The sequence below is a fragment of the Lissotriton vulgaris genome, chromosome 6, assembly GCF_964263255.1.
Source record: "Lissotriton vulgaris chromosome 6, aLisVul1.2, whole genome shotgun sequence".
Classification (NCBI taxonomy): Eukaryota; Metazoa; Chordata; class Amphibia; order Caudata; family Salamandridae; genus Lissotriton; species Lissotriton vulgaris.
Window position 1 is genome coordinate 93,066,798 of NC_141694.1, and position 25,762 is coordinate 93,092,559.

Below are 25,762 nucleotides of genomic sequence, written 5' to 3' on the forward strand. Positions count from 1 at the left end.
TCACCTCGGTTCCTCCTCTTACTGAAGATGCGTTCCTGGCTATACTCCCCAAAGTCAAGTCAGGCTCTCCGGCTGACATCTGCCCGGCTCGCATTCTCAGACAGATTTACTCTGTTTGCACCCAGCCCCCTCTTACACTTCTGAATAGTTCCCTTGCCCAGGGGGTCGTGATTCCAGCTCTTAAATCCGCCACCATAGTGCCTATCCTTAAGAAGCCCGGGGCTGATCCTTCTGCCCCTGCCAATTACCGCCCCCATCTCACTGTTGCCCTATTTGGGTAAGGTGCTAGAGCGCCACGTAACCGCGGTACTCCGCTCCTTTGTTGAGGAGAATGGGGGCCTAGCATCCCGCCAGGCAGGCTTCCGGCCTAGACACTCTACCGAGTCCGTAGTGGTGTCGGTCCTGGACAACCTCAGGGAGGGCATGGACCAAAACCAACATCAGGCCTTGGTGCTCCTTGATCTCTCCGCCGCTTTCGACACGGTGGACCATTCCATCTTGCTGTCACGTGTCGGAGCGGCGGGAGTCGGGGGCTCGGCCCTGGTCTGGCTTTCCTCCTTCCTGAGGGACCGCACCCAGGCGGTTCGGTTGGGGGACTTCTCGGCCGCCCCATTGAGGGTCACGTGTGGTGTTCCCCAGGGTTCTTCTCTTTCCCCTCTTCTGTTTAACCTCTATATCTATCCTTTGATTTTTGCTCTCCAGCAGCTGGAGGTCACCATTTAGAACTATGCGGATGACCTCCAGCTCATCTTTAATCTATCTTCTTCTTCTCATTCTATTTCCAATTTCCGGTCTGTTATGATTTTTATCAGGGACTGGATGAACTTCAACCACCTGAAGCTGAACCCTGACAAGACCGAGCTGGTTCTCACGGGTGGTTGTTCCAGTCCCTGGAACTCTTTGTTTTGGCCTTCTTCTTTTGGGCCCCCCCCCACTCCTTCTTCCTCAGTTAAGACTTTAGGTATCAAGCTTAATAATCATCTCACCCTTCACTCACAGATTAGTTCTGTTGTTTCTTCCTGCTTCCTCACCCTTCGTACTATCCGCACTGTCTCCCGCTTTTTTTCTCCCCTGGCACTTAAGCTGATCATGTCCGCCTTGGTGATACACTGGCTGGACTACGCTAATGCCCTCTACAACGGCATTCCAGCGTACAGTCTGCGGAAACTCCAGCTGGTCCAAAACCAGGCGGCTCAATTAGTTTATTGCCTATCACGTTCCCACCACTCAACCCCTTTATTGAAGGCGCTTCATTGGCTGCCTGTTAGGGAGCGAACCCTATTTAAAATAGGTTGTACGGTCCTCCAGGCACGATGGGGCTCGGCTCCCGCCTTCATCTCATCCTTGATCAGGGAGTACACCCCCACCAGAGAGCTGCGCTCTTCGTCACAGTCATTCCTGCTGGTCCCTCGCTATAAGCGCAAAAAGTGGGGAGGGGCCAATTTTTCTACCTTGGCACCCACCTTCTGGAACTCTCTCCCTGACCATCTAAGATCGGCCACGCATTATCTTCCCTTCCGAAAAGACCTTAAAACTTTTCTTTTTAAACAGGCTTTCTCTCTGTAAAACTGCTTCCACTTTCTTGAGTTTGTGGTTGTCATCTTTCTCCTCTGGTACCCTCCCCTCACAGCGCCAAGAAACCGCCAGGTGAATGTTGCGCTCTATAAATGTTTTAAATTCAAATTCAAATTCATCATAACGTGTCTGCTGTCATTTTTCCCGGTCACAGAGTTTCCGCTTGAGATCAGCTAGTCTTTGGCGAATAGAGCGCAATACACCTGAGTATTTAGACATGGCCACCCCCCAAATATAGACCTTAAAGGCCTCCCAGACTACCTGAAAACTATCTACAGACCCCACGTTAGTATCAAAAAAGGTTTCAAGCTAGGTAGCGAGCATGGGAGCGAGCTTTCGTATATGTGAAGAGCAGTTGTTCCAAAAAAGTTATTAAAGCTATTAATATGAAAGTGTGGGGGGGAGGAGCCAAGCTCGCGACCGTGATGGCCGCAATGTAGCTCGGCTCCGCCAGCCTTCCTGCCCAACACACATATCCTGATACGCATCCTGCCCCGAGACGACATACTCGGGAAGACTCGGAAAGACGAAGGAAAGCTTGTACTCACCATCTGTCCCGGGGGCTCCTGCGAGCAGCGGATCCGAAGTTACACCCCTGCTTGGTCTGGGGCCTCCGCGGCGTAGAGACCGGGGACTTGCCTGTGGAGGTCAGCCGGCGAGATGGTGTCGACGGCGGCCCCTGGTGGAGAGGAGAGGCCGGCTGGGAGAGGCCGTTGTGCGGTTATGCCGATGACAACGGATCGGGCCGGTCCAGCGGCCGGAGGGCCCCGTGGTGAAGTGCGGCACGCCGTGGACGGGGGAAGACCGTGTAGGAGGCTCCCCCCTTTGTTGCCTTGTCCGGCCATCTTGAAGCCCTGCGCCCGGATTCGGCGTGTGGCGCCAGCGGGGTGGTGGCACTGGCAGTCCCCCTTTTGGTGGCTCTCCTTTCTGCACCCAGATTGCCATTCCTGGGGCTCGAGGGGGCTCCCGTGGTGGCTTTGCTCAAGAGCCCGCTCCAGAGGTTGAGGCGCACTGGGACGCGGCTGGATCTGCAAGATGGCGGCCGACGCCCTGAGTCACGGACTGAACCAGGGCGGCGAAGTTGTGTCGCTGAAGTGTACGGGGGTCTGGTCCTGTGAGCGGGAGCCCACGCTTGGTGATGTTCTTGACGCCTTAGAGACTTTACGCGCGACCCTGGCCCTCGCCGCGCTTGTGCTGGATAGAGGGACGGCCGCCATTGATGACGGGCCATCCCTCATGGGCGCGGCTCGGCCCCTAGTGTGTGCTGTCTTGTCCCCCTCTGTTGCCGTGAAGGGTGCTGTTACTGTGCATCGGCAAGACTATACGCCAGCGGCCCCGGATCCCGGGGTCGCCTTGATCGTGGCGGGAGCGGGCATGGGCACCGCGTCGGAGCCCGATCCTGCTAGACTGGTTGGGGAACAACGTTGATTGCCGATTCGAGCTGCCCCGGCGAGACCCCAGTGTTATCCTGCGAAGACGACTCTACTTTCCTGGGCGGCGAGACTGTATCCACACTGTATGTTGTTCCCGTTGTCGTTGCTGAAATGCCTAGACTGCCGCACAAAGTTTTTGCTTGGACGCTGGTTGCTGGAGTCCTCTGGTTTGCTCCCATGGTTTGTTCTGCTTCGGCCATACGGCCTCCCCACTTTGATTTGTTTGCTGCCCACTACTCTACCACGCGAAGTAGCGATGGCTAGGAAAGATAAGGGGTGAGCCGGTTCTGGACCCGGAGGACTAATGGTTGGTGGATGGAGATGAGGAGTGCCCTCAACCATGATACTATGAATGATTCCTTTGAAGGTTTATGATACCCGAGATTATGTCGATTTCGTTTTGATGTTGCATTAATGTGTGTGATGGCGGGGGTAGGGGCCGAATGGTTAGATTGTTGGCTCTCCTCTCCCCCTGGTTCTTTTTCCTTTTTGTCTCCTTTGTTTCCCTTCTCTCTCAACTCTTTCTATATTTCGGGTCTCCTATTTAGGGCGACAGGCACGCTGCTGGATGGGTAGGCCGTAGCCTTCTGCAGGTGTGCAGGGTGGGGTGGGTGGGTTGGGGTCTTTTTCTGACCGTTTTTTATTTTTCTTCGGCTCTTTTGTGTCCCTTTCTTAGGACGCCGTGGCTGTGCGTGTTTCCTACGGTGTGATTGCTTGTGGGGGGGGGGGAGGGAAGTGAGGTATTCTTACTTTATACGTTATTGATTGCACAGATATCCTGCTTTGACCGCCCCACACCCAATAACGTGGTCCCCAGCCACTTTGCTTGCCCTTATCGCTGTGGGGGCACGTACAGCGGCGCGGCATTCCTTCTTTTCTTTCCTTTTTAGCGTTCCCCCTTTTTCTTATCTTCTGGGTCAGTATAGAGAATGACTGTAACTCCTTTTGCCGTTCTGGTTACTCAGTTGGTATGAGTATAATACTTTGGTGGTCTGTGTGCACGCGGCGGGCTACGATGGGTACTGCTTGGAAATGTGGCATCTATATTCTGATTGCTGCGAACTATTGCTGATAACTGTTTTTATTGATGCCTTAATGTTTTGCTGCTTGTTTTGTGGCCCGCTATGGGCACTCAGATGATTAAACTGCAACGGATCCTGCTATAATTTCTGTTATAAAATTAACCTTCTTTGATCCTGCATCCGGCGGTCACACTCTGCTCCTCTACGATTGAACTACTTGTTCGCAATATAATGGGTGACTGCCGTGAACCCTCTTTATTGATTTACGTGCTTTTCAGATTGCTTCGTGGCCTGCCTAATTGGTTGTAGGCCCGTATTTGTATGCTACTATCTGCACAATAAAGGTTTTCAAAAATTAAAAAAAAAAAAAAAAAAAGTTTCAATAGCGACTGCAATGTCCTCTTTGAAGACTGGGTCCAGTAATGAGTAAGGTGGAAACCGCCAAGTAAACGGCGGAATGGTCTTCTTGGGAGTATCAAGTACTAGTAATACAGGAGAGTGATCAGAAAGTGTACGAGGAAGTACTAAGCATTCCCAAATGTGTCCCACAAGTGGCGATGAAATCAGCCAATAATCTATACGAGTCTGCAAATTATGATAAGCAGAGTGTATCCTCCCTTGCCCGGACATCTGTCTCGCCATACATCACTAAGATCCATGCTCAGCAGCGCACTCAAGTGCTCTGGCTGCTGCAGAAGGTCGTCTCGTGGGTCCACCAGATCTTTGCATATGTGGGTCCCTGATTAAATTAAAATCCCCACCCCTCTAGATGTCTTGAGGCTGTGCGCGCAAGGGAAGTAAAAAAAACTCTGGGCAATCATAATTGGGGCCATAAACGTTGAGTACAATGATACACACTCCTTTCCCTCGACATCTGTGGATCACAAATCGACCACCTCTGTCTGAGTCCAGCTGACCCACTGAGACAGTGATGTTATTCAATAATCCTCTACTACGCAACACTGTACTATTCAATGGCAAATGTGTCTCCTGTAGCAAGGCAATGTCAATGTTCTGTCTAGTGAGATAGTTCAGCACCTTACGTAACTTACGATAATCCTTAAGACCCCGCACATTCCACGTAAGTGCACATATAGAACCAGGGCCTACTGGCCTCACCGGCGTAACCCCCACCCCTCATCATGCATAGTAGAGCGGGAAATGTTCCTCAGCACCAGCAACAGGTCAGCAAAAAGCACCACGCAGACATATAGACAAGGAGCAGCAAACAACCCAAAAACACAACTTTCCGTACTAACCAGTCACCCCCACCCACAACAGACCTCCCCCAACTCAGCCGTGACTCATCCCTCAATAACCCCCAATCACCTACCCTCCGCCCCCCCTCCAAAATAATTATCCACCCCTTTGCAGGATACACTCGTGGGCGGATGTAGCTCGACTTGTTAATAAGAACAATGAAAAAACGACATCAAACAGCCCAACCCCATGCATTGTCAGTGAATTGATGTACATTCCCACAGGATCATTATACCGAGAGCTCCGAACTCAAGGTTGGAGATTGTCTCACAATAACCACTGTACGTTAGTTTGTGGGGCTACAGTAATCATTAGCATGGAATCTTTCGGAGAAACACCTGACTCCACATTTCCCCACCCCAGCTGCCAATTGGTATCGCCATCTCCCAGACTTGCAGCCAATAGGTCCCCTCAGTGGCATTGCGGGGTAGGTCAAGCTTGGCCTTCGCCCCCTCCCACTCCACATGATCTTACGGGTAGGCAGCCACCGCCCAGTGTCCGAATCCGCCTGAATAGTTACAATTCCACCCACCTCCCTTGTCCCTCCAACCAATTGAGCATACTTGTTCAGATGACCAGGAGCTGCCGTTCCGGAGTGTTGCGCCTCTCCTTGGACCAATCTTTCAAGGCCTTCTGCAGTACCTTAGGGTCCAGGAAGATGTGGGAGCGGCCTTGCCTGTTGATCCTAAGCTTTGCCCGGTACAGCATTGCATAATCTATGCCCATGTCACACTGCTGTTTATTCATGGGGACAAACTGACGACGCCCCTCCTGCACTCGTATTGTGAAATCAAGGAACAACAATATCGCCGAGCCTTCATAGTTCAGCGAACCCTTTTCCCGGGCCAGCCTCAGGGCAACATCTCTGTCACTATAATTGAGCTGTTTTGCAATAATCGAACGTAGTGGCACTCCAGGGGGCGGACCCGGACCCAGGGAGCGATGCGCCCTCTCTACCACGAACATGGCAGAGAAGACCCCATCGCCAAGCAACGTGACCAGCAATTTCTCAACAAAGTGTTCCATGTTGCCCGTCGGGGTGGACTCCGGCATACCAGTGATTCGGAGGTTACAACGATGAGAGTGGGCCTCCATGTCCTCTGTTTTCTCTTGAAGTACACGCAGTACTCTCCCCAATTGCTTGTGGTCTGAGTCCAACGTGGTGTGCGCCTCCTCTACCTCCGTCAGTCTCCGTTCCGACGACATATATAATCCGTCCGCATGCTTGTCTAAGCGTTCCCAGATTCTGTCCATTCTGTAGGAGAGGGCATCCATCTTCATACCCAGTGATGCAATACCGCTTTCAGGCTTTTTTCCATGGCTATGAACATTCCCCGAATGTTTGGACTAGGATCGTCGGGCATGGGGGAGGTCTGAGACCTATCAGCTCCATCTGCAGTGGCATCATGCGATTTTGATCGCTTCTGTTCAAATGTGAGCTTGAGCTGAGCTCTGTCCACCCTGCCCATGCTTTAGTCGATGGCGCCTCCCACGACAGGGCACCATAGGGGGCTTGACTTAAGGGCAATCACTCCAAAGGACCACTTGGATATGGGGGGACCGCCAACCATGCAAGACGGCTCTATCAATCAGCCTGCTGTGTCGTGATGTTGTGTGGCCCTGATATGCGCCTGTTATGGTGTCCACCATTGTACCCCGGCTTCACAGGTCCACCTCGCCTCCCGTTCTAGGCTCTCTGTCTACTCTCTTTGCGTAGCCAGGCTATGTCACTCTCGTGTTCAGGCGCGAGTCCAGGTGCCCATCTCCAGGGAATGAGGGAATTAGTAGCAAAGAATGGGCATCCACTGTGCCAGCTAATGTGCAACTCACGATTTGCAGCCAGAGCTTTCAGCACTTTTAGAACCACCACTCCAATTCATACAGCTAACACCACTGCACCAGAACGTGCTCCAAAGCTTGCACCACCGTCTGCTAACGTCCAGGATCATGTTATGCAGGTGTCCCCCAGGGGTCATGCATTCAGGCGTAGATACTGGCATGTCTTCTGCTCCCCAGCCCTCCATGACTGTGCAACACACAGCCGCTACTTACTCTATAAAATTAGAGGCCCCAGGGGGTAGTAATTCGCTCCGGAGCACATGGGCCAAGCAGGATTGATCAGGGACCCCAATAGTCTATTTTACATTTGCGGTGGAGCACCCACACACGGAGATCGGAGCGTCAAAAATGGCCGCGCGCTGGAGCTTAGTGTCCTGTTAATGGCCACGCCGCTGGGACAGGCCAAACAGTTCCGGGAGGCAGCGCGTCCTCCCTGTGATACACAGGGCAGCCATCGGCTCTTCAGTCCATACCCCCCGGGCCACGGCGTCTACTCCAGGCATGCAGGGACAGTCTCACCGGCAGTTTCCTCAGTCGCGCTGTATGACAAACCGCTCCGCAGCTCCCCAGCGGTTCGCCGTGCAGTAGGTTCCACTGCCTTGTTCACTATGGCTCAGGGATCTGGGCCTTGCCGGGCACGCCTCTCCACTGCTTTACAGTTCCGCAATACGCAGGCCGCCAAGGACCGAAGACAGATCCTTCAGCCCAGCACGATGTTGCTAGCTCAGGCCGCCGAAGGGAACATGTAGGGCACCAAGGGAATGCCTGATGGATTAAAGGATCGTTCTGCAATGCACGGAGCTAAGGGCTCAAGCGGCCATCTTGGTCACGAGCTAGCTCCACCCCCGCAAACTGCTACACCTTCGCCAAGTTTAGAGGTTTCTCCCTTCCTTCCGCCAGGTAGAGAGTCTAGGTGGTTGGAGATGTGTTGCCGGACTATCTTTGCATCGACTAGTTCGGCCTTGCGTGATGGAGCCTGTTTATTTGACAGCCATGCCGATTCTGCGGTACAATGCCTCATTGCTTATTTCTTATGTATCCATGGCTGTCGTTATTATGTTTGAGGATTATCTCCTCTATTTGTTTTGTCTTGCAGTGTTGAAAAGTTAAGCACTACTTTTTGCATATAATGAGAAGATTCGTCTCCGGATTTGACTTTTTAATCTCCGGATGGTATTTACAGCTGTGTAGTTGGTTATTTATTCTTCATTTTACTCTGACGAAGAGCTTAGTCTAAAGAGGCTATACCCCATATTGGGTATGTGACTTGTCCAGTGTGAGTCTTTCTGATTCCCTATGCTGTGCATTATCCCGCCATCTAGTGGTTCAATCAATCAATCAAGGCATTTATATATAGCGCGCTACTCACCCAGAGGGTCTCAAGGCGCTTGGGGGGGGGGGGGGTCTGCTACTGCTCGAACAGCCAGGTCTTGAGCTGCTTCCTGAAGGAGAGGTGGTCCTGGGTGAGGCGAAGGTGGGTGGGGAGGGAGTTCCATGTCTTGGCGGCCAGGTAGGAGAAGGACCTTCCTCCTGTGGTGGCTCTTCGGATGCGGGGGACGGCGGCGAGGGCGTGGCTGGTCGATCGAAGCTGGTGGGTCGGGGTGTAGAAGTTGAGTCGGTTGTTGAGGTATCCTGGGCCTTGGTTGTGCAGGGCTTTGTGTGCGTGGGTGAGGAGTCAGAACATGATTCTCTTGTTGATCGGGAGCCAGTGCAGGTCTCTCAGGTGTTCGGAGATGTGGCTGTGTCGGGGGATGTCCAGGATGAGTCTTGCTGAGGCGTTCTGGATCCGCTGAAGTCTCTTCTGGAGTTTGGCAGTGGTTCCGGCTTAGAGGGAGTTGCCGTAGTCCAGACGGCTGGTGACGAGGGCCCGGGTGGCCGTCTTCCTAGTCTCGGTGGGGATCCACTGGTAGATCTGTCGTAGCATGCGCAGGGTGTTGAAGCATGACGAGGAGACGGCGTTGACTTGTCTGGTCATGGAGAGGGAGGAGTCCAGGATGAAGCCCAGGTTTCGTGCGTGGTCCGTTGGTTTAGGTGCGCTGCCCAGGGCAGGGGGCCACCAGGAGTCGTCCCAGGCGGAGGGCGAAGATCCCAGGATAAGAACTTCCGTCTTGTCTGAGTTCAGTTTCAGGCGGCTGTTCATCATCCATTCGGCCACGTCTTTCATCCCTTCGTGTAGGTTGGCTCTGGCGGTGTCGGGGTCGTTGGTGAGGGAGAGGATCAGCTGGGTGTCGTCGGCGTAAGAGATGATGTTGAGGTTGTGCTGGCGTGCGATGGCCGCAAGGGGGCTCATGTCGATATTGAAGAGGGTGGGGCTGAGCGATGAACCCTGGGTGACTCCGCAGATGACTTCGGTGGCCTCTGATTTGAACGGGGGGAGGCGGACTCTCTGTGTCCTTCCTGCGAGGAAGGAGGTGATCCATTTTAGTGCCTTCTCTTGGATTCCGACATTGCTGAGGCGCTGTGCTAGGGTGCGGTGGCAGACAGTGTCGAATGCTGCGGAGAGGTCCAGGAGGATGAGGGCCGCTGTTTCCCCGTTGTCGAGCAGGGCTCGGATGTCGTCAGTGGCGGCAATGAGGGCGGTCTTGGTGCTGTGGTTGGCCCGGAAGCCAGACTGCGAGGGGTCGAGGGATCCATTCGTCTCGAGGAAGGCGGCCAGATGCTTGTTGGCGGTCTTCTCGATGACTTTGGCCGGAAACGGGAGAAGCGAGATGGAGCGGTAGTTTTTGAGTTCGGTGGGGTCCGCTGATGGTTTCTTCAGTAGAGCGCTGAGTTCGGCATGCTTCCAGCTCTCCGGGAAGGTTGCGGTGGCGAAGGAGGTGTTGATGATGTCCCATAGGTGGGGTGGGATGATGGAGTCGGCCCTTGTTGAAGACGTGGTGAGGGCAGGGGTCGGTTGGAGATCCGGAGTGGATGGAGTTCATCGTGCGTAGTGTTTCTTCGGTGTTGATCGGGGTCCAGGTGCGGAGGGTGGTGGTTGGGGGAGCAGGTGCGGTTGTGGGGAGCGTTGACTGTGTGCTGAAGCTGTTGTGTATATCTATAATCTTGTTGTGGAAGTAGGAGGCGAGGGAGTTGCAGAGGTCTTGCGATGGGGTGATGTCGTTGTTTCCGGCGCTGGGGTTGGCGAGCTCTTTGACGATTTTGAAGAGTTCCTTGCTGTTGTGTGCGTTGTTGTCTAGTCGTTCCTTAAATGCGGTTTTCTTGGTGGTGTGGATCAGTTGGTGGTGTTTTCGGGTGGCGAGCTTGAGGGTGGTCATGTTGTCTGGTGTTGGGTCTCTGCGCAAGACTTTCTCGAGGGCTCGGCAGTTCTTCTTGGAGCTCTTGAGTTCGTCGGTGAACCATGGTGCTTTCTTACTGCCGGGTCTGCTGGGCGGGGTCCTCAGTGGGGCGAGGTCGTCTGCGCAGTTGCTGATCCACCTCGTGAGGTTGTTGGCAGCCTGGATGGGGTTCGCTGAGCTGGCAGGGTGGTACTTGCTCAGGGATGCAACAAGCTGGTCGGCTGTGATCTTGTTCCAGCTTCTGCGTGCAACCTGTTGCTCGTGGTGGTGGATCGTGTTCTTTTTGAAGCTGAAGTGGACGCAGCTGTGGTCCGTCCAGTGGAGTCCGGTGGCGTGGCTGAAGGCGATGTCCTTGCTGGAGGAGAAGACGGGGTCGAGCGTGTGTCCGGCGTAGTGGGTGGGGGTGGTCACCAGCTGCTTGAGACAGAGGTTGGCGAGGTTGTCCAGTAAGGTGGTGGTGTTGTGGTCGTTGTTGTTCTCCAGGTGGAAGTTGAGGTCCCCGAGGAGGATGTAGTCAACGGAGGGAAGGGCATGCGGGCTGATGAAGTCGGCGATGTCTTCGCTGAATTGTGTACGTGGTCCCGGGGGTCTGTAGATCTGTAGATGAGGGTGCCTCTGAGGGTGGTCTTGGGGTCGGTGTGGATCTGGAAGTGCAGGTGCTCGGCGGCTCTGAAGGTGTCGTCAATGATGGTCGTGACACGGATGGTGTTCCTGTGGATGATGGCGATGCCTCCTCCGGTCTGATTGACGCGGTCTCTCCGGGTGATCTTGTATCCGTCCGGGATGGCGATGGCGATGTCGGGTGCTGAGGAGGCGTTCATCCATGTTTCCGTGAGGAAGGCGATGTCTGGTGATGTTATGTCGAGCAGGTCCCAGAGTTCCACGGCGTGTCTGTGGATGGAGCGGGTGTTGAGGAGGATGCACTTGAGGTGGTTGCTGCTGGTTTTCGAGTTGGCGGGTGCGAGTGCCCCGCAGGTCCGGATGCAGGAGTACTTGCAGGAGTGGCAGCTGAAGGGTCCGTGTGTGCGTCTCGGGGTGGCTCGGTAGCATCCAGGGATCCCGCCGGTGTTGAGTGCGTTGAGGGTGGCAGCGTCGTAGGTCTGTCGGGGTGTCTTGCATCGGCGGGGGCCAGGGGTCCTGGCACTGGGCGCGGTCCAGGTGCGGACGGGCGCAGATGGGCTTACCTTGGCGCGCCTTCGGCGCACAATCGGCGCGCCCGCTGCGCGTGGGAGTGGTCATCATAAGAGAGGAGGGCGGGTCAGCTGGGGGGCGTGTCCGGCGGAGTCAGCGGCGGGAAAAGTGGCGGCCCAGCGGCGGCTGGGGCGTCCAAGGAAGGCAGCGAGGCAAGCGGCAAAATCGAGGCGGGGGTCGGCAGGAGCAGCGGAGAGTGGGGGCGACCTCGCCTGAAGGTAGGCGCAGTGGTCCTGGATCGTAGTATTTTTTCTCTTTAATTTTTTTCGTGGCCCAGGTGGGCGTCGACATCCCACCATTTGGGGTCCTGCGTGATGTTGACGTGCTTCCGGCAGAAGCTACCACCTTTGGTCGCCATCTTCAGATTCTTTTTTCCGCCGTTGGGTCTGGATCGTCACGGAAGAGTTCCAGAAACTTTTGAAGAAGGAATTGTGAGAAGTTGGCCAGATATATAGTGCTCACTATTCTAGTGATCACTGTGTATCATACCAAACGACCCTTATTGATGATTGGTTGTAAGTCAACCTTATAGACCAGCTATCCTAGTAAGATGCCTGGCGCGTCAGAAACCCCACCGCCCGGGTGTATTCCTACTACTCGGGAGCCCACTCACTACATGTCAGGTTGGACAGATACATGATGTCCCGTGACCTGATCCCCTCCGTGACAGACACTGACTACCTAGGACGGACGCACTCGGACCATAGCCCGCACACGCTGGTATATGGATGGAAGCGCCCACATCCGCCCGTACCTACATGGCGCTTGCAACCGGATCTCCTACTTGACACCCCATTTCGAGAGGAGATATCCGGGAAGATCTTACAGTATTTCGAGGACAATACTGACTCGACCTCCTCCCCGAGAATCGAGTGGGACGCCTTCAAGGCGGTGACCCGGGGAAGCTGCCTCGGTGTACAAGCGGGCCTACGTAGACAAGTGGAGAGAGATCTGATACGGGCGGAGGAGGCACTACTGGATAAAGAACGGGAGGCGACGGGGGGCGATGATTCCCAACTGATCTCAGCCAGGGCGGACCACGCTGTTTTGATGGAGCGCCTAAAGAACATTAACTTCGCAGCACACTCCGCGCGCACCCACAACGCAGGTGACAAGCCCGGCAGGTTACTGTCGTGGTTGGTACGACAAGACACACAATCCGCATCGGTCCTGTCAATCCGCACAGCCCAGGGCGTTGAGGTCTACACCCAGAAACAGATCCATGAAGCTTTCACATCGCATTACAAGTCCCTGTACAGCTCACGACTGCGGGCCACAGTGGTGGAGATCACGGACTATCTGGCGACACTGCAGCTCCCGACAGCTACTGCTGCCCAACAAGCGGAGCTGGGTGCTACGCTCACCGGTGAGGAACTGCGGGAGGTGATTTTCTCCCTCTCCAATTGCAAGGCACCGGGCCCTGACGGACTCCCGGCGGAGTTCTATAAAGCCTACTCACTGGTGTTAATACCGGAACTGCTGAAAGTGTATAAGGCGGCGTCGGAAGACGCTGAACTCCCGGCGTCCCTGAACGAAGCTAACGTGGTCTCCCTGCTGAAACCGGGTAGAGAAGCGAACGAACTCGGCTCATACAGGCCGTTAGCGCTCCTCAACACCGATTACAAAATATTTGCAGCGGCGCTGGCCCGGAGGCTTGCACCACTGGTCCCCACTCTGGTACACTCTGATCAGAATGGCTTCGTACCCACCCGGAGCACGTCCTACAATCTACGCCGCTTTTTCAGGGTCCAACGATATGCAACCCCGACCTGGCCACGCTCAGGATGCATCGTGCTTGATCTGGAAAAAGCGTTCGACTCGGTGGAATGGCCATATCTCCTCCGAGTCCTCGAGAAGTACGAGATGGGCGATGCCTACGTCCAGATGGTGGGACTCCTCTATCGAGCGCCCGAGGTCCGGGTCCGGACTGGACGGTTGTTCTCCGACAGGATCCGCATCGGGAGAGGTACCAGACAGGGCTGCCCCCTCTCCCCTATATTATTTGCCTTGGCGATGGAACCGTTGGCGGAAATGCTCCACACCTCCGGAGACACCTGGGGCATCCCACTAGCGGATGGCATACACTCTGTGTCTCTGTATGCCGACGATTTACTGTTATATGTCAGAGACCTCACACGCATACCAGCGGCGATCACAGACATCTTTCGGACATTTGGAGACATGTCGGGACTCCACGTTAACTGGGCCAAATCGGGAGCCTACGCATTCGATGGTGAGATGCCACAGTGTGATGTGCGCATGATGGGGGAGACGCTCCGATGGCACCCGACGGTATTTAGGTACCTAGGGATCTTAATATACCGAGACCCCGTGGATCTCCTGGAGGGAAACCTAGTGAGAGCCATATCCTCGCTCACGGCCCAGGTCACGTTCTGGAACTCTCTCCCACTGAATGTGCCGGCCAGAGTGGCACTAACCAAGATGATAATGCTTCCCCGGCTCCTCTATTATTATACTAACCTGCCAGTGTATGTGCCGGCGCGCATATTTAAGGGATTGGAAACCCTCACCAGACGCCTCATCTGGAATAAGGGGAGACCCCGGGTAGCACTGAAGACCCTGTACGCAGCCACAGACGCTGGAGGCTTAGCGGTTCCTAATCAGGAGCTCTATTACTTAGCAGCACAGCTGCAATGGGTCGCCTACTGGCTGAGCGGTAAGAACCTGATGGACACGGCCACAGCCGACACCACCCTATCTCCCGTACAGGTGCTAACGCTCTTCCACCCCCTAACGCAGGGCCGACCCCCCACGCAGGTCCATGTGGCGGTAGCAAAACGGTGCTTCGTACGGAGCCTTAAGCTCACCAACATACGGTGCCCTATGCTCCGAACCTACCTCTACTGGGGACTCCCTTGGGCGCTGACACACTGTCCTCGACCGAGCTGCGCAGCTGGACTGCGGCAGGCTTGTATAGCGACGGAGAGCTGTTGCCCTTCGAGGCCTTGGTCGCGGAGACAGAGCTACCAGTGGGTCAATTTCTGGCGCACGCCAGACTCCTCCATGAGCTGACGAAGGCATGGGGTGACCTCAGCCACGAGCCGTCCGCTCATCTACTCATCCAGTACCTACATGTGATGGGCGATGGGTCCCACATTGTGCATTGGCTTGCACAAGCCCTACACAGTCATACGCAATTTTCCTCTCAGAGACTGAGGGAAAAATGGGCGACCGACCGAGGCACAGACTGGACGGACAAACAGTGGGCCGCTATATTAGCGGGCGCCAGAGTTATTCCCCGCAACGCGCGATTCAAGATCATCCAATATTACATCATTCATCCAGACAAACTGAATCGCTACTTCGGACTCGCTTCGTCGGCGTGTCCCAGATGCGGCCTCCTGGACTCGGACTTCCTGCATGCACTCTGGAGTTGCGCTCACCTCACCTCGTACTGGTCGGCGGTCACGGACATGTTGACGGCGGCCACAGGCGATACCCTCCCCAAGACGTGGGAAGTGTGCCTATTGGGACTCTACAAGAGAACCAAGCAGACCAAACTACGGGCGCGTTTTTGGGACTTAGGCCTCATTACGGCCAAGCGTCTTATCACAAGACGATGGAAAAGCGCTGCCCCGCCGCGCCCTGCGGACTGGCGTCGCTCTCTTGGCAACTGGGCTTGTGCGGAGAGTGTGTCTCTACACAGGGAGGAAACCGCTGGCCTACGGAAATACCCGATCGCCCAGGACTGGGATGCTGCCCTGATCGCATATCACCGAGCGTGCGCCCAAGCCGGCATAGAGTACCGTCCCGACACGGAATAGAGGGGGCCCAATTGATTGCTGCCCATACTTGGCACAGGCTCCGCCGCTCCCCCCCCGCCATCCCCCCGCCCGCCCCTCCCCCTCCCCCCCCCACCTCCTCCCCCGACAACTGAGGCCTTACACGACGGAGATGTCCCCTACCGCTCTCCCTCCTGCCTTTCGCCCCCCACTCCCCTCGCCTTGCAGCCGCAGCGACACCGCCTCCTCAACTGTCCCCGCCCCTGCGCGACCCACACAGGATACACCACACACAGCTAGGGTTCTAGATGCACTACTACACACGCAAATGCTAGTCCAACAGTTATTGAAATGTTTCTCCCTCCCCCTCGTATTATACTACCCAGTTATACCTTTTGGTTGACACAGAGGCTGTTCATATTGTACTCATGATAATGCTCGATCCCCCTTCCCCGTTTACGTTTCACATAAGGCTGACTGGATGCCTCCATGACCAGGAAGCGGGCACCCAGCGACCCATACAACAACGGAGGGTATGATACTGCCTCTACCCGCTGCTGTACTGATTAGGGAACTCTACTTCAAACAATGACTGTTGGCTTTCGTGACCACGCTGGTCCTTTTGCAGTGCTACGAACTGCGAGCACTGCAACATGAGACATTTCCTGGCACCGTCACTTATGGACTAATGCACTTCCACCAGCTACTGTTTATTTTCACTCATGTATAACTGACATGTCGACATGTGCTATTTGCTGAGTACCGTTTGTGACAATACTTCATTGTTATGACATTGTATGAATAACTACTGGCTTATCTGTGAAACTAAATAAAGTTTGGGACCGTTGGTCTTTAAAAAAAAAGAAAAAAATATTAGACCAGCTATCCTAGTAGCATGGACAAGAGCAGTCTTTAGGCTAAACTCTAGAGGGCGTGTTAAGCCAGCTGTTATACCATCACATATACCCCTTGAACACCAAGTGAAAGGACACCACACAAGTTGTTATGAAAATAAAGGATATTTATTTATAACAAGTCTACCCTGAACTCTTTATGAGTCCGGGAGCTAAGCACAATACAAAACTCTTAAGAAAATACTTTAAGTCGCACAAGTTACACAAATGCCCGAGGGGCACGAAAAACCATATACACTAAAAGTGGAATGCGAAATACTAGCAGGTAAGTAACAAGATCCAGAGGCTTCAGGATCGCTAGGACTACACTACTGAACCCTAAGGTTAGGAGCAGTAGGCCTAGGGAGATCGGGTGCAGAGTGTGCACTCTCACGCGGGATGCGGGACAAAGTCTATGGATGCTAGTAATTCTAAAGTCACTGTTTCCGGACGAATCCGACTAGGTAAACTAAAAACGAAAAAGGATCTGGACACTTAGATAGTGAACCTACGTTGGAGCACCGAAATGCTCGGGTTACCTAGCCCAGGGTCTGCGGCTGCATAGGGTTCAAAAGACGTCGGGAATCCTCGTTGTAGTCTATGGAGCCTGAAAGAAGAAGTTGCTGGCAGGCGACCAGTGAAGATGTTCGGAGTGATCCAAGCCTGGATCGATGATGGAGACGACCTGAAAGCAGAGGGGACTCAGTTCTTAATCACTAGCCAGTGATTGTGTGGGCACCAGGATGGCATCAGATGAAGTCACCTCGACCAGGTGAGTGGGCGATGCTGGACTCTGCTGTCCCTCGGACCAGGAGGCGTTGTCGGCCACCAGGCTGGAGGTGCGAGCTGTCCCACAAAGGTGTCTGCTGTCGGCGATGCTGAGACCAGGATTGGAGCAACAAGCCTTGGCAAAGGCAAGCCCACGCAGTGTAGTCAAGATGGCGTCTGGAGTGGACCAGGAGAGTCCGGGGTGCTCCTCTTTTGGAAGGGAGCAAGGGCCAATCTAGAGCAACCAGACCAGCGGTGAAATCGTCGTGGTACATCGTCAGGAGGGCCACTAGCCAGCAGGCAAGTGACCGGACAACGCGGTGAGCAGCAAAGAGCAGAAGGGCCCCACGCAGATCTCGTGGATGCTAGGGGGCTGGACTTCGGTGCTGGAGCTGCTCAGGGTTAGGGCTTCTCAAACCCCAAAGCACTCACTCGAGGATCCCTCGGCGGTCGTGCTGGTTAAGCGTCATCCAGTTTTGAAGATGGCCGGTCCCTCAGGTATCGTCACACCCACGAATCTCAGCTGGGCTGATGATGCAGGTAGAGGTCAGAGATGTCAGGGAATCCGGGTCTCGTCGAGCTGGGCAGTCTTGATCTGGAGGATGGACTTACAGCAAACCGCAATGCTTAGGTGGTTATCTAATTTGGGAAGGGGGCCTGCTCCTACCTTTATTCTAAAAAAAAAGGGCTGGCACGCGACTAGGTCCTGCCCATGGGTTGGACCAGGAGGGGGGTGGTTACACCCCTCTCCCTTGTCCGGACTTTGCCCAGCTCAGGGGCTGGTGTGCCCCTGGAACTGGTTTAAGCCGGCATATGCACAGTGAGCACCGAGTTGCCACTTGCAGTCACCTTCCTCTCAGCCCTGCCTACCTGGGATACACAAAACCCTGTCTGGGATGGTGCTAGCACCGCCCCTGACAGGAAACCCTTTGTCCAAGCTCTCCTCGCTGGAAGGACTCCCAGCAGCAGGAGGTCAGACTTGTGTCTGTGGTGGCAGCATCCATTTTGTGATGCTGAGGCTCGAGTTAGCTTTAACCGGGGTTCACAGTTACATACATGTTGTGTCCCTCTTGAAGGGTGGAATGCTAACCCCGTCACCAGAATTGGCGAGGGGTTAGTATTCCAATTCGTATGACACCTTACTCGACATGTTTTGATAAAGCAATACCAAAGATAGCAAATAACCACGAGGATTATAATGCACTTAAGAGTATATGGTACGCGTTATCATGGAACAGCTATTAGGACTTGGTTCCGCAAGCTGAAAACGGGCTCAGCTCATGCCAGAGCACCATCTCACATAATCCCAAGCACTCTGCCTTCAGGCTTGATAAGGCCTGCCATAGGAGTGACTGATAGGAATACATGTGTCCATTTTAGGGTTAGATATAGGAATACTATATCTAAAGCAAAGGGTGATTACACCACTTTGCCCCAGCTGTCGTGCAGCCAGTTGGATGGCCAGCCAGGGGTGGCATAATACATGCTGCAGCCCCTGGTAGGCTCTGGGTACACCTATGCCCTGGATACCTAAAGTATGCTGTACAGGGACTGATAAGGTGACTCAGTATCCAATTGGGTATGCACCTAAGGTACATGGCATCCATTTTACAGAGAGAGCAGTGGGCCTGGGGTCCTGAATAGCAGGGTCCCAGGTCAACTAAGTCGAAAAACCAGCAAAACACCAGGCAAAAAGTTGGGGGTAACCATAGTCAGATATCCACCTTCCTACATAACCCCCCCCCCCCCCAACGAAAGGAGATAAGGCTATCCTTGACCAGGTAAGCCTATATTGCCTGAGTGGCCATATGAGGTGGTATATGCACTGTCATGGTTACCTCCTATCTCGTGGTCCACTAAGCAATCCCTCACCCTAAGGGTGTCTGAGGGTCTCCACCATAGGGAATCTCTACCTGTGGTGTGTTTTGGTAAAGTAAAAGGCTGGTGCTGGGATGGAGTACTGAAGTGAGACCCCACTAATGTTGGGCTCAACTTCCTCCAATCACTATCCACCATATATGCCTTTCTTTCCATGACAGAGTTGCTGTGAGCTCTCAGGGTCAACCTCTGGCTACCTAAAGCTGGAGGCTGAGTCCCTCTGTTTGGCTTACTGGAGGGACAGGTCAGGTTTGGGGCTTTTAGGTCCCAGGTTTGGCTGTGCCCAACAGTGTCCATCTGTGGGAGGTCCCTAACTAAGTTTAAGGGGGATCCCTCAGGAGTTTGTTTTATTTTCACTTGGCTAGGTCTACTAGCTCTAGTGACCCTAATCTGCTGATTGGGGAGTTCTTTTGGACAGGGGGCCCTTTGGGGTCCACCACTGGCCTTCCTGACATCTACAGCCCTGGTCTGACTGAGGCAGGGTAGAGAGGGGCAGGATACCTGCTCCAGACTGGGTCCCACCTTGGAAGGGTCCACTGACATCAGGGGTTCTGCCAGGCTAGGCCGGACTACCTCTGGGGCAGTTTCTTCACAAGGGGTCAGATCAGTTCCCTGAGGAGGCTGATCCTTTCCTAAAGTCTGGTGGGAGGGAGATTTCTCTTCCTCCTCAATGCTCTCTGTCTGAGTGGAGTGATCCATAGTTTCAGGCTTCACAACACTATTATCTGTCTGAGTTTGAGCTGTGGCCATCACAACTCCACCAACCTTTTCAGGAAGGGACTCAGTTTGGGTATGGGCTGTGACCATCACAGCCTTGCCAACCTGTTCAGGGAAGGAATCTGTCTGAGATTGGGCAGTGACTGGCACAGCCCTCCTGACCTTATCACCTCACGGCTTCTCGCAATACACGCTCAGAAAGTGATTAATACATCACCACTGGGTGTTGTGTTTAGACAAGTCGAGGGGACTTTCATCCCATCGTTCCTGCTGGCCAGATACATAAGGTTAGTGGCGCGCGGCTGTTCTTGCGCTGCTTACAATCCCGACAAGTCCACACCAAGGGTGTTCACAAAATACATAGCTGCGGTTGCAGCACACCTACGGAGGCAGGGGATACACGTATACCCGTACCTCGATGACTGGCTGGTGAAGTCAAACTCGTACAGCCAATGCAAAAAACACATTCAGCAGGTTAATCAAAACGCTAATGCAACTAGGGTTTTCAACACATTGGGGAAAATCCTCGACAGAACCTGAACAGGTGAAGATATTCCTTGGGGCAAAGATCTACACCTTACAGGGAAAGGTGTTCCCCCAGCAAGAGGAGAACACAGGCACTACTGAAGGAGACACTTCGCTACCACAAGGGGCAAGTTCTGACAGTGAGGACAGTGAGCAAGCTCTTGGGAATGATGGCATCATGCATACACGTAGTCTCAAATATTCGACTCCACATGAGACATGTGGCAATGTGGGAGAGACAGGCCGGAGACTAGGTCTTGGAATATAGGGTTTTATTTTTATAAACGATTTCTTCTTTTTAGTAGAGTGACTTTCGCGGGATGAAGCTGCAGGATCCGTTGTGGCAGGATGGTCCTTTGAGGATCGGTCTATCAAAAGGTCCCTCTTCTTCGGTAGGTGCTCAGGATCCTATCCGGGATATATGGGTGTCAACGATCTTCATGCGGAGTTGTTGTACCCAAAAGAACAAAAAGAACAAGAAATCTGATATCCGTCTGAGAACTTTAAGTGCCAGGGTCCCGGGATTGTGTGGGATCACCGGTGCTACTTCACTATCTATAGCCTTATGGACTGGGGTGTACAGGAGTGTGGAACAGGGGGGTTTTAAGAGGAGTGCGGAAACTGGGGACAGTCGTGCCCGTATGAACCCCCTACCTCTTTTCCGACCTGTCCCGCCTCCCAACCCAGTTTGACACCCGTTGTCGTACCTGGGAAAGCCAGACTCCTCCGCGAGTCTGGCTGGGCGATGCGCCGTACCGTTGGCCTCCTGGCTTCGCGTCACACGCCGACGGTAGGACTTCCTCCCTTTTCACCAATGCTCCTTCGACCGCGTCACTCCCGGGCGTTGCGGTCATAATTGTACACGTCCCCTTCAAGGTACAGTCATCTTCCTCCTTGGGTGATCCCCACAGCGGATCTTGTTCGCAGCTCCAGTCACTCTGTAGGTTACGAAAAGAGGGGAGAGTAGAAGGGTCAGCAACCCACCATTCCCCTGAAGGTGCCTTGGGTTCAAGTGCCGGGTACTCCGGGCTACAAGACCATTCCAAGAATGGCTCCAACAGCAATGGTCACAAGCACAGAAAGGGCGCTGCACAACTCGTGTGCAGAACTGACGTCAGCTCGCGTGGGCGCGTCTAAGTAGCTTCAACAAGATAATCCCGGCTCCAACGACGCACGAGGAGCCGCACGACGACCCCTTCGACGCACAGCGGTACTGCTGACGAAAAACTTTCCGGATCCAGTCTGACGCCTGGGGGTAATTCTAAGGTAAGGAATCATATCACTACTAATGTTTCTTACAGATATATCGTTACCGAAGGTAAGTACCTTGCGCATTAGTGGGAGTTCTTTGGATCTCTCAGTTTTTACTTACATAGAATACCTGTGATGGAGAACTAGATCTATAGGCAATTACCTATTCCAAATTGACTTTGTTACATATGTGATGTTATGGTGATAATTGGTTTTCAGGTCAACCAATTTTGGCATTTTTTTAATATACTAATTTTGAAAATGTAAAATATTGTTGCTTTTTATATAAAACACAATTTTGAACATTATTTTGTTGTCATATTTGTTTACTTTTTTAGAAATCTTGAAAGAGAGATGACCGTTAAATACACAGATTATTTCTACGTACCTAAAACCTTTTTTCTAATTCTAGCTTCGCTGTTTTGGGTGTTGCCGCAAAGTCAATAAAGCAACATTTCTACAACGTGGATGGCCTACTTGGTCGACTTCTCAACTCCGCCTTTATAAATCTGGATTTTATTCCGACCTTCAGACTTAAAACAATTCTCAATATCCTTTTTACCAGTAAAAAGTGCTCAAAAAGGCATATTACCTGTATATTAAATAACACATTTCTTGAGATTGTTGTAGCAATTCTGTTTGCCCATAATGGATTTTTCAAGAAAAAAAGCTTCTAAAACATGCTGTTTTCTTTGTAGATTTCTTAACTTTGATATAGCCCAGATGCAGGCTTGGTCCCCAGAAACTGTTTACACATTCAGTCTACTAAGTAGTGCCGCTTATGTTCCTTTGTGCCTTAACAGTATTGCACGACAACACGAATGCTGCATCTTGCCCATCATCGCCAACTCCACATTTCTGTGCCTCAGTCAGGAATTCAAAACATGCTCTGGCATTTAAACTTGATTTGCTGTGCTTCATAATCTCAACATGAGATTTGAAACATTCTGGATGATGTCAGAAATCTACCCCTATGACCACATTGTGTGGAGTCTGAAAATTCATCCTGACCTTTCAGATTGTGAGCCCTATGTCAGCATGATGTTAAGGCCTGATGCTCTGACTGCTGTCTCTCTTGGAATCAGTAAGTCCACCGAATAGCACCCCTATGCATGTTTCTGCTTTTGCACCAATTCCGCTGGTACAGCAAGGTTGACACCTCATTTATTGATAGATGGTCATCAGATCGAATGAATTGCTGGACGGAACATTAGGGCACTGCTAGAAGGGTAGAGTATACCATCTTTTCACGTTTTGTAAGACCCGTTGACCTGACATTTTGACCTCCCCGTCTTGAAGAAAAAAGTACACCTTTCCTGTGCTTCTTCACATACGAATGACCAAAACTTCACTGGTGGTGCTTTCGGATAGGCATAGGAGGATGTGGGGGAAGAGGAGGGGCTGGTTCTACCAACCACGTCCTTTTTTCTCTGCCCTTGTTTAGGCCAAAAAAGGGGTTCTGAGCTGTTGTTGGATAGATTGATGCTACCTATACTGACCACTCTTGGAAAAACCCATAAGCCTCTGAAAATAGCAAATAGCCTTCGCTGAAGATTGCAAACGCAGTATCTGGCCATGGCCCTACCCTCATTGAATCACTCCAATGTGTCACTTGCTTCTCTTTTAAAAGGTGCTCTCCCTCGAATGGCATATCCATTAGGGTGTTCTGGACATCACCGGAAAACCTTGTTGCGCGTAAACAGACATGCTTGTGGAGAGACGCAAATGGGCAAACCATGGTCCGCACGCATGTAAGTCAAGCTGTAGAACCACTATGATGGTGGGAAGGGAACACAGCCGCATCAGAGTTACCTCTCTGACAACATATACATTAGGCCCTAATTTTCATTCGGTGCAATATATTTCTGAGCAGTATGCGCCATACTTGGCTACAGTTCAGTTGATGGTGAGACTGTTTCCCACAACTGCATGCAGCCAGAAGATTATGTGAGCTGCATCCTTGGTCAGCAGACTAATGTAACACTGTTTTCATGAAGAACAAGGTGGGCTTTTTGGCCAGAGTGTAGACAATTTCATTTAAACCTCCTTTCCTCTCACATCAACACCCATTGTAAGCGTGCGAAAGAAGCTTAACCGATCATATCCGAGAACGCTCCAACTCCTTATATTTCAAAATGTATTGAATATTGTACTTGCCCAAAGTGATTTGCGTATTGGTTGGTGGCAACATTTGCTTGCCGAAAATTCCCCCCATCAGTAAACCCAAATAACCCAAAGAAAATAGCAAGAATTAACAGATCCTTCCTTCAAATCTTCTAATGTGGCAAAATAATTTTCTTTAAAAATGAACGGCTCTTGATGGAACCAATTTTGCTTCAACATGTTTCTGGTCTTGGAAAGAAAAGGATTTGGTTATTTTTCAAAAATAACAGAGTTTAATGAAAAATTACTCTTCAAACCTCGGGTAGATAAACTGGCACAATTTCGATTATGATTAATCAAAATATGTTTGTAAGAAAGTGCCCTCTTTTTGCGTGGTTACCCCCACTTTTTGCTAAGCGCTGATTTACATTGACTGCCAAGCAGGTACCCAGGACCTATGTGCTTTCCCTAAACCGGCATTTAAACAAAAACCAATTGGCACGCTTTAGCCATATGTCAGTCCCTTGTAAATGGTACCATAGGTACCAAGGGCACAGGGGCCAGGGAAAACTTCTAAGGGCAGCAACACGTATTGTGCCACCCTTAGAGGCCCTGTAACGTCACACTCTCACACACACACACACACACACACACACACACACACACACACACACACACACTGCCATTGCAGGCTTTGTGTCTTGGTGCAGAACAAAGTGAAGAGTCGACATGGCACAAATCCCTGTGTGCCATGCCTATAACCCACTGCTCTGGCCTAGATCACTCATGCGTGCTCATGCGGGCATCCCCGCACCACAAATATCGGCCGCTCCAGCCCCATATTGAAATCCAACCCGTTTTTCCATGCAGCTACAGTCGGCGCCCATGCATCTTTCCTTATTTGGGCAATGTCGCGTTTCGCCAATGTGAGGCTCAATAGGAGCAGGTGCCGTTTATAAATATTGCCCCCAATCCCCTCCATCACATGTAGTAGAGCAAGCTGGGGCGTACGTGGGAGCGACCAGCCCAGGACTTCAGAAAGGCAAGCAAAGATACTTCTCCAGAACCGGTCTAATGATATGCATTGCCAGACAGTATGTAAGAAGGTGCCCTCAGCCCCGCAGCACCTCAGGCACTCTGGGGACGCAACCAACCCCGCCCGCCAGATCCGCACCCGGGTAAAGTAGACTCGTGAAGATACTTAAATTGGATAAGGGGGAGGCGGACAGCAATAGCCGCCCCTCGCAGTGCGGCAAGGGCTTACGTCCAGTTTTCTTCCGCCATCACCCCCACATCCCCCACCCACGCCTCCTGCAGTTTGCCCAGGTGAGTTGCGCTGTGAGTGACCAAGTCCTAACAAAACCAACTAAATACCCCAGTGGGTTGATGCGAAGTTCTGGCTTGGCGTCTGTCATTGCTTTGTAGTTGCAGAGTGAAGTGTAAGCCGGCAACCCCCTGCAAGGCTCCTGCTATCTTTCTTCCAATGTTCAAGCACACAGCATGGTGCCCGACTGGACCCGCTGCAGCAGTGGGCCGTTGTACGCGACCGGAGAGCCGCCAATACATCCAACAAAACAGGACTCCAAATTCGACACGGCCACAGAAAGTTGTATTCCACTATGTCTTTATTTCTCCATAACTTTCTGGCAGACCTCCTGCTCAGTATGCACATCATAGTAAAACGCCGGACGTGTTTCAGGTTCAGTATCCCTTCATCAGCGGCATGTAGTTATAAGAAAGAGTTGCAGCGCTTGATCGTCAGCTCTACTTATAAACCATTCACCTGCGCCCGATGGGCGCGGCCATCTGCATGGCCTTCTGGGAAGTGTAGTGCTTTCCTCAAAACCCCAGTGGGTGCGCTGTCACTCAGTCCTAATAAAACCAATTAAATACCCCAGTGGGTTGATGCGAAGTTCTGGCTTGGCGTCTGTCATTGCTTTGTAGTTGCAGAGTGAAGTGTAAGCCGGCAACCCCCTGCAAGGCTTCTGCTATCTTTCTTCCAATGTTCAAGCACACAGCATGGTGCCCGACTGGACCCGCTGCAGCAGTGGGCCGTTGTACGCGACCGGAGAGCCGCAAATACATCCAACAAAAAAGGACTCCAAATTCGACACGGCCACAGAAAGTTGTATTCAACTATGTCTTTATTTCTCCATAACTTGCTTGCAGACCTCCTGCTCAGTACGCACCTCATAGTAAAACGCCGGACGCGTTTCAGGTTCAGTATCCCTTCATCAGCGGCGTGTAGTTATAAGAAAGAGTTGCAGCGCTCGATCGTCAGCACTACTT

At 52.5% G+C, this 25,762-nt stretch overlaps 1 protein-coding gene across 3 annotated transcripts in view; it reads left to right on the top strand.

Moving 5' to 3' along the window:
• LOC147706848 (exportin-5-like) overlaps positions 1-25,762 on the top strand; it is a 1,626,836-nt gene that overhangs the window by 1,095,978 nt on the left and 505,096 nt on the right. For all 3 annotated transcript variants that reach the window (XM_086926008.1, XM_086926006.1, XM_086926007.1), the window contains one exon: positions 21,783-21,919. In XM_086926008.1, coding sequence (XP_086782134.1) covers positions 21,783-21,919 — 137 coding nt within the window. The remainder of the gene's footprint in view (positions 1-21,782; positions 21,920-25,762) is intronic.